At 33.0% G+C, this 17,765-nt stretch overlaps 1 protein-coding gene across 1 annotated transcript in view; it reads left to right on the forward strand.

The window, feature by feature from the left end:
* Positions 1 to 17,765, forward strand: part of LOC143256054 (NACHT domain- and WD repeat-containing protein 1-like) — a 189,344-nt gene that overhangs the window by 66,783 nt on the left and 104,796 nt on the right. Inside the window, exon 4 of the mRNA XM_076512703.1 lies at positions 11,269 to 11,471. Coding sequence (XP_076368818.1) covers positions 11,269 to 11,471 — 203 coding nt within the window. The remainder of the gene's footprint in view (positions 1 to 11,268; positions 11,472 to 17,765) is intronic.

The raw sequence follows: 17,765 nt of genomic DNA on the forward strand, positions 1-17,765 counted from the left end.
AAACCCTTTAGTGACAGACGGACTCAGTTTACTTCAGAACTGATGCTTGTTTGTGTTTTTAAATTTCACGTAAAGCTACACGAGGACTATCTGAGCTAGTCGTCCCTAATTTAGCAGTGTAAGGCTAGAGAGAAGGCAGCTAGTCATCACCACCCACCGCCAACTCTTGGGCTACGCTTTTACCAAAGAATAATGGAATTTACCATCATAACTTATAACGCTCCCACAATTGAAAGGACGAGCATGTTTGGTATGACGAAGATTCGAACCCGCGGCCCTCACATAACGAGTCATGTGCCTTGACCACTTGGCCATGCCGGGCCATTTAAAATATTGATTTAACTTTTAAGAAATACTACTCAAGTAAAGAACGGCATACCAATGTTATATTCTGAATCCAAATTTCCGATATTAGTTTTTCTTATATAAAATTTCTTCTCTGCAACGTTCTGGAATTCAAATTTCCGATATTGGTTTTTCTGTTATAGTGTTTTTCTCGGAGATAGTTTTATCAGTTCTAAAGTATTAAAACCAATAAAATGACTAAGCTTTCTAAATTGTTAAATCTGAAGTTGGAGAGTCGTTAACTTCATTGCACGTTTGTTTTCTTCTACAGTTTTTTTTTTTAGCGAATTGGATTTGGCATTTTCAAAATAACACAAATGAGAGAAAACAGAATGTTTTAAAGTTATAAATATTTATACTTTATATTTAAATTGCGGATGGAGAAAAATGGTCAAATCTTTATCCAACACATTTCCCAATACTCAACGTAGGTTATTTGGTCTAAGCACTGTCAATTTTCTTTGTCTTTATAGCGAATTTTGCTAAACGTTTTGTGTTTAGAATGACATTTAGTAAATACGTTTTGGGCTGTAAAAATTCCTACAATTCAACGTCTACGTTTTTTTACTTGTTATTTGGTAAGCACAAAACTACTCATTGGTTTATCTTTGTTCTATCAGACACGGGTAAACATGTTTAGTGCTGTGAAAATCATTCACACTTATCTCTCAATTACTGAACAATTAAACATTTAGGAAATGCATTTCTTTATAAAAATGTACAAAACAATTTTAGTCCTGGAACTTATTTATAAAAAAATCGCATTACAGAATGATGTCAGACTCAGAATTTTCTTATAAAAAATTCGCATTACAGAATGATTTCAGACCCAGAACTTTCTTATAAAGAATCACATGTACAGAATGATTTTAAACCTGAAACTTTCTTGTATAATTCTGCTGCTGTAATAATGAAATTATGTTATTAAACATTATGTGTAATATCTGTTTGCAAGTTGAGGAATTAAAATGTTTGTAACTGAAATTAAAATAATAAAAGGTGGTAATGTTTGCAGAAAGACATGTCAAATTTAATAATTAAATTTGAATTTAATTTTGTTCATTTGAACAAAAAATCAAATAAAAATACAAAAACGTTTTTAACGTCTGTATTTTTTACTTCTGAAGTTACCTTAATTTTCGTTTAGATAAAGAAACCTAACAACATTTATTATTTAAGAAAAGAGAATTATTTTAGACCATCAACAGCCACCACGAGTCTTTGTAAAATGAGCAAACAAGTGCATTACATTGCATGCAAACTCATTGCGAAACATTCCTAGCTTGTCATACATACTTCCATATTCAGTCTCCCAGTTCAGCAGGGTTATTGATTGTTACGTATTTATATCGCACGATGCGATGATACTTCGCGAATTCTTATTTCACATTCCACTCGAAGTTCGTTTTCGCATGTAAACTATTTAACAAAAACATGGAACTTGACGATGAGACTTCGTGCTAGCATTGTTTAGCCTAGCATTTCAGATAAACTGTGTTTTTGACACAAGTTACCACTGCAATCTCTGTTAAAACATTAATCATTAATGACAACAAAAATATAAAATGGCATCAATGGTTAGTACGTAAATGACTAAAAATAAAAGCAATAATCAAAAAGTTAAAAAGAGAAAATAGCGCATGAGATAAAGATGATATGAAATATTGTATTGACCAATCCACCAATCAGATGTGAGAAGACAGATATTATGTTGACCAATCCACCAATCAGATGTGAAAAGACAGATATTGTGTTGACCAACCCACCAATCAGATGTGAGAAGACAGATATTTTAAACGTTTTCTTTCTTCCTTCTTCGTGTCCTCATGAAATAAACTGTATTCACTCGAGTTACGTGAATCTATGCAGACTAAAACATGCGAACCAAATAATCGTTATAAACCGTAATTAAGTTTATTATGCAAAGATTATTATTTTTGCTTCTGTTTCTGTTGCTTGGTTTTTTGCTTAATGGTGATCGTTAACCAGTTTTGTTTTGTTCTCTTCAAATTGTGCGTGTTTATCTGCATGTTTAAGCAAAGAAAAAGAAAGTGGTATTGACAAGCTTTATATAGCGAATAACTCGAATTCGTGTTTAGATTGAATGCTACAACTCAACTTTTAATCAAAATCGATTCTCATTTGCCTGATATTGACTTCAGAAATACGTAACAACTTTATTTAATTCATTTCATTTTGTCATAATATTTCTCAGTAGATTTTGGAGTAATTACATACACTGAAACTTGATGCCTACCTCTTGTCGTTTATATCAACACCGACATGTTCCGAGTTCACAAGTCTTTGACTTATCGATTCCTAAAGCTTCATCTGTCCGAATTTAATAATAAGGTTTCCCATGGCAACACATTTCCCAGGAGTATTTGGTTATTCAATAGAAAATATGTTCATTACTACACGATTGTGACGCGTTTGGGAAGAAGGGGGATCTTCTCCAAAATATTAATGGAGTTTAACTTGTGTCAGTGCAAATCAATTACTTCTGTGCTTTGCACGTTTGGTGTAACGAAACTATTAAAGTGAGATTTGTGTATGTCATTTTGAACTGTTATGTTGATAAATTGAAAGACAATTAAAAAACAAAACAATTTAATATTTCGAAACGTCTACACTTGACTAGTGTTCCACTAGGCCTCATAACAGAAAATCAAGCATCTCTAGGGTACGAACATCTTTCAGCTGATAGTTTTTAAGGGTGGTTAGGAGTTTGTGTAGTTTATTTAGATTGTTTTGGTTTGTTTTGAATTTCGCGCAAAGCTACACGAGAGCTAACTGCGCTAGCCGTCCCTAATTTAGCAGTGTAAGACTAGAGGAAAGGCACCTAGTCATCACCACCTACCGCCAATTTTTGGGCTACGCTTTTACCAACGAATAGTAGGATTGACCGTAATTTTATAACGACCCCACAGCTGAAAGGACGAGCATGTTTGGTGTAACGGGGATCCGAACCCGTGAAATTTATTTAAAATTATTGGGGCTAGTGTAAATTAGACTGAATGCAATATAGACGTTATCGTGTCTGGATCCAAGAGTCTAGTGTTAAACGTTATGCCACTGAACTGAACACGTTCCCTGTTTTAATGTGTAGGCGCGAAACACTGGTAAATATTTACCTTTGAAGCCTTCCGAGGAAGATCTTGGAAGATAACCGCCGGTGCTCGGGAACAGCCCTGAAATTTAACATTTCTCTATTGCACGTATTTGCATTAGTACTAAAAGAAGACATGTTCCAATGAAAATAAAAATGACGGGTCATACTTCATTAAACATTCCTTCACGAATTTTTTTTTCTAAATAGATGATTTAATACTTCCCGTCCTTTAGAACTGGTTGAGTTTGTTTAGAATTTCGTGCAAAGCTACACGAGAGCAATGTAAGACTAGAAGTAAGGCAGCTAGTCATCACCACCCACCACCAGCTCTGGGACTACTCTTTTACCAACGAATAATTGGAATGACTGTCACATTATGACGCCCCCACGGCTGAAAGGGCGAGCATGTTTGGTGCGATCGGGACTCGAACCCGCGATCCTCAGATTAGGAGTCGAACGCCTTAACCCACCTGGCAGTGCTGGACCTTGGTGATGGCATTAAATTATTAGTTACTGCTAACATGGATCTTTTATTGAGTTTGGCAGATAGCTTTTAATTATAGGAAATTCAAGCTAATTCTTTTGCTTTGGATCATATACGTATTATGATCACACATTTAATATAGAATGGAACCCACTCAACAGTGTTTCTAAAAACAATTCATTTTTACACCTTTTTTTGCAAGACACTTAAGCCGTGGAAGCAGTATTCTGTGCCCGTAGTAAAATTAACATAATTGTAAACTACTGTTTTGTTTTCCTTTTGTGAGAAAGCATATTGATTTATTGGAGGGGCTACAAAGGAAGACTAGTAGGATTAATTCTGGATGGAATGGTTATTTTATGTTAGGCTTAAATCTCTTAACTGACTTTCTCTTAGGAAAAAATAACATTGAAATTTACAAGATAATTCTGTGAATCGATAGTGTAAAGATCTCTAGATTTCTTTTTAGTTTGTTCTGAATGCTATATGACAATAGTTGCAAGTTTAAGATTTACAGCCTAGACTCTCGTTAAAACGGTTTCAGCTTTTTTTTAACAAGGGGTTGGTTTATGAGACGAGCTGCAGTCCTCGGGCTAGCAGTTCTCAGGAGTTTAAGAGAAAAATCGATGTTTCCTCAAAAGTGCGCGTGCAAGAAAAGTCTTGAAAGACCAAAAGTCCCCTTCTTCTCTGTATTTTATGGCAAGGGTCTGTTTTCGATATCATAACTGTGATGTTATGAAACTTATTGAGTGAAAAATACGGTCTCATACTGATCGAAGGAAAAACGTTTTTCATTACGGATCCGGATACGATTTTGAGGTAATTTATTCTAAAGACCAATAAAAAAAATTACAAATTGAAACCATACATCCGTTTACAACAAAGAATCGGCCGTAATTTCAATTATTCAAAAAAGTTACATAAGACGTAGCTCTTAGAATTAAACAGAAACAGTATTATATGCATAAACAATTTTAATAATGCGCCATATTACACAGATATTCCACTGAAAGATGCTATTGATCTGTGTACTAATTTTGTACTTCTAATGATGTCGTAAATGATATACTCCAGCTTGTGATTTCCATACGATGAGATCATTTTCTGTAAAATTGGTCTCTTAAGAACGATATAACTGAAATATAATTTATAGTTTAACTACTTAATGGAAAAATTACAAAGTAACACTTTACTGGAAGCTAATAATGTTTGTCATAGTGTACTCGGTTAGCTGACAATTTTCTGTTGCTGTTGTTTTGAATTAAGCACAACGGCCTATCAGTGCTCTGCCTATCACGGGTATCGAAACCCGATTTTTAGTTTTGTAAGTCTGCAGACATACCGCTATGCCACTCGGAAGGGAAGGGGGACATTTCATGTTGCTTGAAAAAATAAAACATTGTTATTAAAAATCATTAATCTGTTTTGTAATTAGGTATCGTAATTCAAGAGATTGAAAATATTCTTTGGCGTTTTGTGATTATAATGCTATTAACGAATTAAGTACTCTAACGTATAATACGTTGCTTTTTAGTGACGACAAACCTTCAAAGTCCTTTGAAGAATTAAATGAAACAAACATAATTTGACGACAGTAAAACTCTAGGTTTTCTCAATGAAAAACAGAAGTTTTACTGACGAATCAATGTATAGTATGTAGTTCTATATCCTTAAGTTGCTGAACACAGAGTATGTTTTGACATAAAACAGTATTTCAAACCAAGACTTTCTTATCTTTTAATGTCTGCTTGGCCTCTTTTACGATCTCCTCTGGATAAGAAAAGCGCATTAGATAACAAAAAATAAATAAAACGTTGGCACAGGAAACTAACAGTTCACCATACTATATTATCAAGACTTGTTATAACTATGTATATGTTTGTATGTCATTATAAGATATAATCGGTTTCAAATAGATCACAACCACTAATATATGAACCACCACTTGTTCAAAGAAAAAATAAATTCGCAAAACCTAGAGCCAAACAGTAGTGGATGATCTTGCACTATATTTCCACTTCTTTAACATAGCGGTTGTTCCCCGCTGGGACAGCGGTAAGTTTACCGATTTACAACCCCAAAATCAGGTATTTAATCCCTCTCGGTGAACACAGCAGATAGCTGGGCGTGGCTTTGCTATAAGAAAACACACAGACATAGCGATTAAAAGTAATATCTTATATCTCGAGACTTAATGCTACAGAGTTAATATCTGTTCCACTTCAGTAGAATGAAATCAGCAAAAGTTTAATGCAGTGATCCACACTGAACTTTACTTTCTCCTAGGATTAGGAAGAAAAGAGAAGACGCATTACCAAACACTTGCAGTGGCCTCGGTTCGTTACGTAATGAGAACATCGTATAAAATTCATGTCACGATCTTTATAATTTAACTTGGATTTCATAAGAAAAAGAAAACAACATACTGGCCATGCACGTATTTTAAGGCATATAATTTTCCATTCACCAGTTATAAATCTGATTTTTATATAATGTAAAATACTCTTTTTATTTGGCCAAACCGTTTTTTCGTTTCACCTGATTCTTACAATTACACACGTTTTTGTGTTCAATGTTACGAACAAGTGACTTCTAACTGATATCACACTTGTATTCGTCTGTGTCTTTATTGTCAAGCAAAATGCTTGCTCACCGCAAATATCAAGACCCAATTTTTAGCATTATAAGCTCCGAGGCTCGCTGTTCAATAAAAGAGTTGTACAATTAGACCTAATGCTGTCAGAAATCCAAATCAATTGTAATCTCTGAAACTACTAAGTAACCAATTTATCTATCTGTCTGTCCTACTAGGTGGCAATTTGAGTTCACTTTGAAGCCTCCCGCTAGTAGCGCGGTAAGTATACGGGTTTACAATGCTACAATCAGGGGATTCGATTCCTTTCGATGAGCTGAGCAGATTGCTTGATGTGGTTTTGCTATAAGAAAACACACACACACATATTCCGTTTGAAATTAATATTTCATTAAAGGTGTGTCTATTTAGCTAAGAAAATAATATATTATACATTAATTAACTAATAATAATCGATTATGATAAGATACTTCTGGTGCAAGGTGGATTACTTAAGATTTTACTCTCTCAGCAATTAAGTTACAGAATAGAATTGCACTGATCTGAGAAAAATATTGCAGATTAAGTCATAATACCAAAATATAAATTTTACCCTTTTAAAAAGAGCTACGTGCTTACAAACATATGGTTTACCTAAACAGAGTGAGTCCTTGATTATATATATATATAAATGGAAAATTTAATATTTCAGATTTTTTTTGGAAAAAAGATGAGGAACTGGTGTTACGCTTAAGTCTAAAACACTGGATGAAAGTAAAAAATTATAACATTAACTGCAGTGAAACTATTCTACTATAGATATAGACATCACCGAAGTAGAAAATGTTATTTTTATTGTTTATAACGTTATATTATTCAAAGAGAAACAACACACAAATAAAGTAAAATCATATCTTTTTCTTATCATATTTATCTTTCAAAAGAATCAAAACCTCGCCGTTCATTAAAGGGTGGATAAGTAAGGGAACTGAATGCGGCCCCCTAGTGGCTCAACAAGTCTGCAATCTTATAACGTTAAAATCGGTTTCGATACACGTACAGAGCAGAACATATGTGGCGTACATTTAATTCGGCTGAACTTCGCTTGCTTTGTAAAAAAAAACAATGTACTTAAATTCAACTATTTAATAGTGAAATATGTTTAAATTATCAGGCTACGAAGAGCAACAAGGACAAAAAAAACGAATAATGTTTCAGATGTTAAGTTTTCCTACGCTTTGCTTCAAGATAAAACAAATAATATTGTGAATTTTTAATTTGTTGAAAAACTCCGAATTGTATAACACATAAAAAAGACAACAATTACATTTGAAACTTGGAAATTACCTAGCATACAAGTAAAGCCCTTCTTTGGTCTGGAAACAATGAACTGTGTTGGACTTAAAAGATAAAAACCTCTTTCTAACTGCGGTATATATGTTTAAGTAAAAAAAAATAAAAAATACAGTCGTTTTATTTCATTAGCTTATACAAATTGTTCGTTCTTATTTTCCACAAAAGAGCAATTTTTGTATAGTTCACTTAATTCGTTTAATATAGCAAATGAGTATCTTTCCTCTTAGACATCAATAACGACTTGAAATAATAGAATTCGACACGTAACGCCAACAATAATATATAGTCATTAAAGCCAGCAAGTTTCTAGATTGTAGCTTCAAAGTAAATACGTTTTGTTCTTTGCTACTTGAAAAAAACAAAGTTTTATTCATTCTTTATTATATGTTATAAAATAAATTTGATGTCGAAAATATACGTCAGGTAACTTGATACATGAGTTGCTGTCTTTATGAATTACCAGGAAAAAAAAAACATGAACTAAGTTATTTGTGAATTAGTTCAAAATATTTATTTCAGAATTTAAACGAGGGCGGTTGTGAGAAAGAATGTAGGTTCTGTAATTATAGTGTTCTATAAACTGATCTCAACAGTTTTATACAAATGTTTTATATTAGACGTATTTTAATTTTATATTGAATATTTAAGCCTTTCTAGATACTTAATGAAAAAGGCATACAAATCCTATCTTTGCCCCCCACACACACACACACGGTGTCTCGGCGATAAGTATACAAGATTACAGTACATCGGGTTTTTATACCCACTGTGGGCAGAGCACAAATAGCCTATTGTGTAGCTTTCCACTTCACAACAAACAAACCCATATTTTTTCCCTTCACTACATTGGCTCTATTTGCAATATTAATAAGAGTACATGTTGGAAAGAACTGAAGTCAGATCAGCTGTCGACTCAAGCTTTTAATAAACATTGAGTCTTAATTAACACGAACTGTCTGTAAATCGTACATTCTCTCTATAATGACTGACACTTAATGAGATGTGTACTGAATTTGTCGACGCACGTGTTTAGCAAATTGATTCTGTGTGAAGTAAATAATATTTGCTATCAGTGTAACTTGGTGACAGAAGATAACGCGATACTTTAAAAATATTATTCTAGAGTTTTATGGTACAAACTCAAAGCACTATTGTTATTTAAGGTACAATGAATGTACTTCAGAAGGACTTGGGTACTGTTCGTAAAAATAAATAAAAATTATAGTATTTTAGCTTTACTGTTTGTTTATTTGTTTGTAGTTAAACACAAAGCTACATAATGGACCTTCTGTGCTCTGTTTAGCTGGGGATCTATTGTGTTAGAAAGCTAAAAGGCTTGAATAAAAAATATTACGCTATGGGTCATCTCTTCCTAGCCGCGGTTAATTGAGCATAGGAGCAAAGCAAGTTCGTAAGCCTACCGTTAACCCACTAGGGGACTATGTTGAGGCTCAAAATACGAATATTTAATGTCGTGACTCAGTAAAGAAACGTTATAAGCATTCATTAGGCTGGAGGTAAAAATAAAAAATGATGTTCTTTAGTGTGTGAAACGTTATGTTAAAAGTAAAGTACATTTCGTGATGTTGATCAACGAGAGAAATGAGAAAGAAAAAAGGTATGTTTCAAAGTTTAGAAAAGCATATTAAATTTAACCACCTAAACCTATCGGGCAATGAGTAAACATTATATTTCAGATAAACTGTCCCTAACTTACATGAAACATTGTAGATCCAGTATTCGTCCTCCTTATAATATTAATTGTTCTAGCTTGAACCTGATTTGCTGTCTGTTTCATTTATTTCTAACTTGCATTGCTTTAACTAACTTGTAATGAAACTTAATAACAGTCGATTTGCAATTTAACTCCAGCATGAACGATCTTCTGCATTAGAGTCAGTATCTTATATCTTGAATTTCAACATTCTCACCTTGAAATAATCTTTACTTGGCTTACACACTCTGGTCTCTGGACCGAAGAGAGAATCATCATTCGAACTACTCACATAAGAGAGAATCATTATTCGAACTACTCACTTAAGAGAGAATCACCATTCGAACTACTCACTTAAGAGAGAATCACCATTCGAACTACTCACTTAAGAGAGAATCATCATTCAAACTACTCGCGTAAGAGAGAATCATTATTCGAACTATTCACTTAAGAGAGAATCATTATTCGAACTATTCACTTAAGAGAGAATCATTATTCGAACTATTCACTTAAGAGAGAATCATTATTCGAACTATTCACTTAAGAGAGAATCATCATTCGAACTACTCACTTGAGAGAGAACCATCATTCAAACTACTCACGTAAGAGAGAATCATTATTCGAACTATTCACTTAAGAGAGAATCATCATTCGAACTACTCACTTGAGAGAGAACCATCATTCAAACTACTCACGTAAGAGAGAATCATTATTCGAACTATTCACTTAAGAGAGAATCATTATTCGAACTATTCACTTAAGAGAGAATCATTCTTCAAACTACTCACTTATCTATACGTGGATTTATGCCGTGAAGCCTCTCCCTACTTACTTTGAATTGTCAACCAACCAGCGAGAAGTTTAGCATGGATCGTTTTTTATTTTCCACATATCTTTATACAATGAGCCTGCTTGATTAATGCTTCTTTCAGAGGAGCATAATGTAAAAAGGCTGAGAAAATGCATTAAGCTTAACGCATTAATGAAGGATATTAAGACAGGTACATATGATATCAATATTTGTAGTCCAAAGTTACTGATTGAATAAGTCGTACTCTGTGTGACTTTTTTTTAATATCTCACTGACGAAAAGATTGTGTCTAGCTGGAAGTGTGTCCATACATTAGTAAAAATAAGACATCGGTACATCTGCCTCTAATCTTAAGCCATTATTTGACTAAAGTCTCTGTATGTGTGTCCTGCTATAACTGGCAAACATTTGGACCGGTTGTTATCAATCCTGGTACATATCCCCAGGGAGTGACGTGAAGGTATCAGTGTTCGAATCTGACATTCTATATTACCTCCCAGTGACCTTATGTCTTCATAATATTAGAACCTTAGTAAATGCTCTATTTTAATTTGTTAATTATAGAGTAATTATTTTAAAATGTGTTCTTACTTGGCACGTCGACTACAAAATAAAGAGAATTTAAATAAACACAAAACAATCCTTTTTTAAATACAAGTAAACTTAAGTTTCACGTTGTTGTTGTCTCATATATGTAATTTTCTATTCTACAAATATAGGTTAGTTTACAAGATTTTCATTAACCTTTTCTCCTCAGAAGACACGTATTTGTTCAGACATACCTTCAATCCTCATTCTCAACAGGTGGCTTCAATCAACTATTGTGGTTCCTTTATCAACATTTAGTTTTATTTTCTTAACTTTGATTGTTTAGATTTCGAACATGAACGCCGCCAGTTGCACGAAGTGGTGTTTCCAGAGCTCCAGCGATATTGTTCCGGTTTTGGGATTGACCTGGAACTGGAAGACATTCAACAAGGTAGTGATATCGATTCCATTTTGGAACCAGCTTCATTTGCCCAACAGATGCGTGAAATTGAAGTTTGTCACCGGGACTCCTTAGGCTGTTTCTTTCTGGTAAGTGAGAATTCCAACTAACATCTGAATTTGAATGACATTTCTTTCTTTAAAATACTTCAAATAGTGCCCAAAGTTTGGCATGCATTTTCCCTAATAAAAGGCTATGAATACAGAAAGACTCATCGCGTCTGAGTTGTCTCTGATTAATCTGATGATTAACAAGTTTTACTTGTTGTATTGATAATTACGTTATTACGCATAGTACCAGATATACTTCCGTTATATTTTGTGGTTATTTGTTCAACATATATGAATACGATTACTTTATTAAAGTAATAATTTCACAAGTTGCCCCCTCCCAAAAGAAAAAAAGTAACTAAAACATAAATAACAAAAAGACTTCAATTGAAAAAAAAACTTTATTAAGTACGAACTCAGTTTTTCGAACAGTAACGCTGAGGCACAAAGAATATAATATTCATTATTCTTAAGCAAAAGAACACTAAGTAAGGTAAATGTAATTCAGTTAGTTTTTTTTTACTGCAAGTGATACGCAAGAAATGGTTCGTTACCGCTGAGAAGAACCTAAAACAAAATTGTACTTGGAATACATAGACACTTCTTTCTCTTTAGTTGGCCCGGCATGGCCAGGTAGGTTAAGGCGTTCGACTCGTAATCTGAGTGGCGCGGGTTCGAATCCCCGTCGTACCAAACATTCTCCCCCTTTCAGCCGTGAGGGCGTTATAATGTGACGGTCAATTCCACTATTCGTTGGTAAAAGAGTAGCCCAAGAGTTGGCGGTAGGTGGTGATGACTAGCTGCCTTCCCTCTAGTCTTACAATGCTAAATTAGGGACAGCTTTGCGAAATTCAATACAAAAACAAAACTCTTTAGTTACGTGATTGGAAATAATTGAGGACGGATAAATAAGAGAGAAATAAATATCCAGATAGTTATAATAGTCCAAGCGATATTCCGTCAAGAAATATTCAGTCAGTTTATCACTTGCTCAGAATCAAGAAAATCAGGAAAAATGGGGGGTTAAACACAAACTTTCTATGTTTAACTCACTTAACATCACTCTTTTGCCCGTTTTAAGTCTGAGGATACGTTGGGAACTAAGTATGTTCATGATCTCACACGTCGCATTGCACCAGGCAAGTTACAACCATTTGTGTATCGTGACTCTGTTAAGGTTTATGAAGATTTAAGAAACTTTATCACCTGTTGTGTTGAATCTTTTCAAACATTCTGCAAATTCCCTAAAAAGGAAAACAAAACACGTGGTAGATACTGTTGTGTTCGTCAATAATCTAGTAGTCTCTCAAAGGAATCAGTTTTAAAGAATTATTTAAGTTATTATTAAAGTTAACGACGTTTGTTTAGTATGTGGCAAGGCAAACGCACCAGTGGTCATCACATACTTTCATAAAGATAAGACTTAGATTTATCCAGTTTATTAAGACTGGAATAGTGAGAAACATCTTTTCATTATTGGTATACATTATGCAACTTTTTAAAAACAACACGTCTTATACAGTTTATATTGTACCTCACATTTTATGAAATCTAGGCTTAAGTTACGATAAATGTAGAATATAAATATTTAAAGCAAGTATTATCAGCTTAAGGTATAATATGGATTTATAAGCTATATACATATTGCATCAAAGCCATTAGTTACAGGTTACAAATGACACGCTGAGCTTTGATATTACCATTTACTAGTAAAACATCTCTGTTTATATATTCAACATGTACTTACTGGTAACCTCAGTAATGATAATACTTGGGTGCCTAAAGATTCCAAATTTTGTATTTTCTGTTAAAATTTGCCACGTATATGTCGCTAAATATAATCAGGAATAGTTTTCAAACAATACAGTAAACATGATATCATTTCCATTAATTTATTTACATCGACGAAAAATAATACATTTCAAATAATAAACGAACAATGAGTCGAAGTTTAACAGTTACTTAAAAACCTGGATTTATCAGGCAGTACTGCTTATTAAAGCAACAATACACGAGAATAAAACATTGAACAAGTATGTGTGTGTGTGTGTTTTCTTATAGCAAAGCCACATCGGGCCATCTGCTAAGCCCACCGATGGGAATCAAACCCCAGATTTTAGAGTTGTAAATCTGTAGACTTACTGCTGCACCTGCGGGGGGCACATTGAACAAACGCAGTAAGATGTAGGAAGGCGTTTTTTTTAATACTAGAGAATATGGTGACGTGATATCTAAATATCTTCGGTTCCATAAATTAAAAATAAATAAATGAACCATAATATAACGCCCGGCATTGTCAGGTGGGTTAAGGCGTGCGTACTCGTCATCTGAGGGTCGCGGGTTTGCATCCATGTTACACCAAACATGTTTGCCCTTTCAATCGTGGAGGTATTACAATGTGACGGTCAATCCCACTATTCGTTAACAAAAAAGTAGCCCCAGAGTTGGCGGTGAGTGGTAATGACTGGCTGCTGTCCCTCTAGTCTTACATTCCTAAATTAGGAACGGCTAGCGCAGATAGCCCTTGAGTAGCTTTGCGCGAAATTCACAAACCATACTATAAATCCTTTTAAAAATACAAACTAATAATAATCAACGCGAAAATAAAACCAATACTTTTTTAATTATTTATGTGTTCAGCTACATAGTGGGTATTAAATAAGTGATAAATTATCAAATAGATGGTTTAAACAGTGCATTATCACAGGTACTTTTACAGAATGTAAATCATAAAAAATACTTGTTCAGCTGTTTACAAATGCTACCGAAAGGTCTTTCATGAATATATATGTGTAATATCTAATTCTAATAACAATTCTAGTAAATTAATGCTTTAGAAATACCACCGAAATTATACTTTGATTGAATTATTACAAAGAGCTCTGAGCCTAGTGGTTAGCATACTGGGCTGAGATGTGGGAGATTCAAGACATTAGCTTGCAATATACCGTGAAACACTTTCAGTTGTGGACAAGTTATCAAAGTACATGTCAATTCATGCTATTTAATTCAGAGCGGACTTGTAGGTGGCGGATGCTGTTGACTGGTTGTCTTCTTTCCCTCCTGTGAGCAGCTCTAAATTAAGGTAACTATTCCTAAACCTTAACCATGTGTTACATAAAGTGCCGTTCAGTTTAAAATACCAACAATTTATATAACATATGGATACGCTTCGATCTCATGTTCTTTCTTAAATCCAATACAGAGCAGTGTAGTAGGTAGTTTAAATAAATAACTTGTTGACTTACACATTTCTGTATAGAATATTTATGCTTAACTTACCAAAACACAATAGTACTATCCCGCTGCAACCAATTTTATCCCGGTTTCTTTAACTCCGTCAAACTTGTTTAACCCACCAAAACCTTCCCCTGTGAAAAAATTAAAACGAGTAACTTCTGACAGAGCTAAATAGTTATCGTTTTTTTATAAATATTTGAGACAGAACTAATTTACTTTAATTTTTTCTATCCCTATAGAAGGTATAGTGTAACAAATATACACAACAACTTATTCAACACACTAGCTGCCAAACATTGTTCTTTGTCTATGACTTATGGCTCAAATTCCATTGTTGCAAAAACACGTTTCGAACTTTGGGGGCCGCGAGTGAATTATAAGAGCAACTGTTAAGTGCACTATTAAATTAAAAAAACAAAACAGTAGAGTTGGTATTAGAAGCTGTTGATTGGCTGCCTTCCCTCTAATGTATAAGTTCAAAATTAGGGATGGCTATAGGCAGACATCCACCTTGTGTAGCTCTGTTGCCCTAAAAACAGAACCAGCGTATTATTTGAAACATTTTTAAAACACTTACCGACACAACTAAAAAAAATTGTATCGTAACACTCTAAACACAAACCTCATGTAATTGAAACTTGTGATAAATACAGGGCAATTCTGCTAACAGCTTATACAGCCTGCACAAGCTAATATGAGAAATATACATTAGAATATTTCTGTTTTTTTCAAACCTTAAAATAATTATTTGTCATTTAATTTTACTTATCATCACAAAGGCGGCTAAAAACTAAAATGCCAAGCTTGGATCAAATTTATGAAAGCCACGAATGGTACAAAACCCTTATTATTATATGATTAAAAATATACCAAACAGGTATGGAACTGATTGGAGTTTGTGGTGACATGATTATGTACAAAATCCGATTAGAAGAACTGCTAATATTATACAATAGTAATTGTCATTAATAATGAATAAATATGTTCTCTACAGAATGTACCATTAATATCATAATATTTTATGTTTCTTTTCATTTCACAATAACCTCACTGGTGACAGTCTGTGATATGATTTTCAAAATGAACATATGATTTGCGGTCCTAAATCACAGTGAATATCCTGTCAGTTTTTGGCCTCAACTACATCATAAACCATTTATTAATGTGTTTTTGGCCGTGTTACATTTTAGACGTTTTGGTTTTATTATTAAAATTACGGACGTGCAACATTAAAATACAAGGGACATTTCTCCACATATGGATAACCACATGTGTCACAAGTGTATTTCAGAATACGCAATCACCATACCAAACTTTATCATCATTACGTAACTTTTTTTTCCACGAGAAAATACGACTATTGGGTGAGCATGAAAATTAATTTAGGGTTAGAGGAAGCTCTTAAGCCTGAGAAGCATTGGTTATAAATGGTACTTATTAGATTTAGATTTTTGTTTTTCTCCTCGTTGCTCGTTTTTAAACGTTGCACTCAGAAGAAAATATGATCGGAAAATACAGTTGTTATTGATTTCATTAACTGTGAATTTTTGTTAGTTTGCGTAGAATAAGAGGATATATTTTCTGAATAAGGGCCGTCGCATTGTTATCTGAATGACGTAACAACTGTGCCTGGATGAATACTTCAAGTCCTTGTCCATCTCTTCGCGTGCGAAATTAATCAACGTTTACTCATGATTATGCGAACCGTTCACGAGTTTTCATTTCAAATTTTGAAACTGACAAAATTATCATGCTTGTGAGGATGAGAGAAATCCATTACTTATACCAAGAAACGAAAGATGTTTTTAAGCATGCTCTTATACTATCGAAGCCAGGCGTGGCTTAGTGGCAAAAATGCAAGACTCACAATCTCAGTGTCGCAGGTTTGAATTCCGTTACACCGAAGATGCTCCCATTTTCAGCCCTGAGATCGTTGTAATATGACAGTCAATTTTATCAACAAATAGTCGCCCAAGAAAGGGTGGTGGGTGGTATTGAGTAGCTGCCTTCCCTCTAATCTCTCACTGCTGAATTATAACAGATAGTCCTCTTGTAGCTTTGCGTTAATTCAAACTACCATTTGCTTGTTTTTGATTTTTTTAAATTTTGCGCAAAGATACACGAGGGCTATCTTTCGTAAAATATAAATAAAACAAAGTTAACATGTTAGTATTAAGAGTGGAAACAGAAATACTGATCGCATTGCTATGTTATTCAGATAAACTTTCAAAAAATATTTATTGTGAGAGAAAAAAGCTGTTTCATGATCTCCAATCGTATCCATTCACAAAATGAAAACACAGAAACGATCAAAAACGACATTTAATAACTGATAGTGATAACATATTTTAACATTATTTAGCTGTTAATAACATAACAAAGTGATAATATATTTTAACATTACTTAGATATTAATAACATAACAAAGTGATAATATATTTTAACATTATTTAGCTATTAATAACAAAACAAAGTGACAACATATTTTAACATTATTTAGCTATTAATAACATAAAAAAGTGATAATATATTTTAACATTAATCAGATATTAATAACAAAACAAAGTGACAACATATTTTAACATTATTTAGCTATTAATAACATAAAAAAGTGATAATATATTTTAACATTAATTAGATATTAATAACATAACAAAGTGATAATATATTTTAACATTACGTAGATATTAATAACATAACAAAGTGATACTATATTTTAACATTAATTAGATATTAATAACATAACAAAGTGATAACATATTTTGACATTATTTAGCTATTAATAACAAAACAAAGTGATAATATATTTTAACATTATTTAGCTATTAATAACATAACAAAGTGATAACATATTTTAACGTTATTTAGATATTAATAACATAACAAAGTGATAACATATTTTAACGTTATTTAGATATTAATAACATAACAAAGTGATAATATATTTTAACATTACGTAGATATTAATAACATAACAAAGTGATACTATATTTTAATATTATTTAGCTATTAATAACAAAACAAAGTGATAACATATTTTAACATTATTTAGCTATTAATAACATAAAAAAGTGATAATATATTTTAACATTA

This window comes from Tachypleus tridentatus, chromosome 7 (assembly GCF_004210375.1).
Source record: "Tachypleus tridentatus isolate NWPU-2018 chromosome 7, ASM421037v1, whole genome shotgun sequence".
Taxonomy (NCBI): Eukaryota; Metazoa; Arthropoda; class Merostomata; order Xiphosura; family Limulidae; genus Tachypleus; species Tachypleus tridentatus.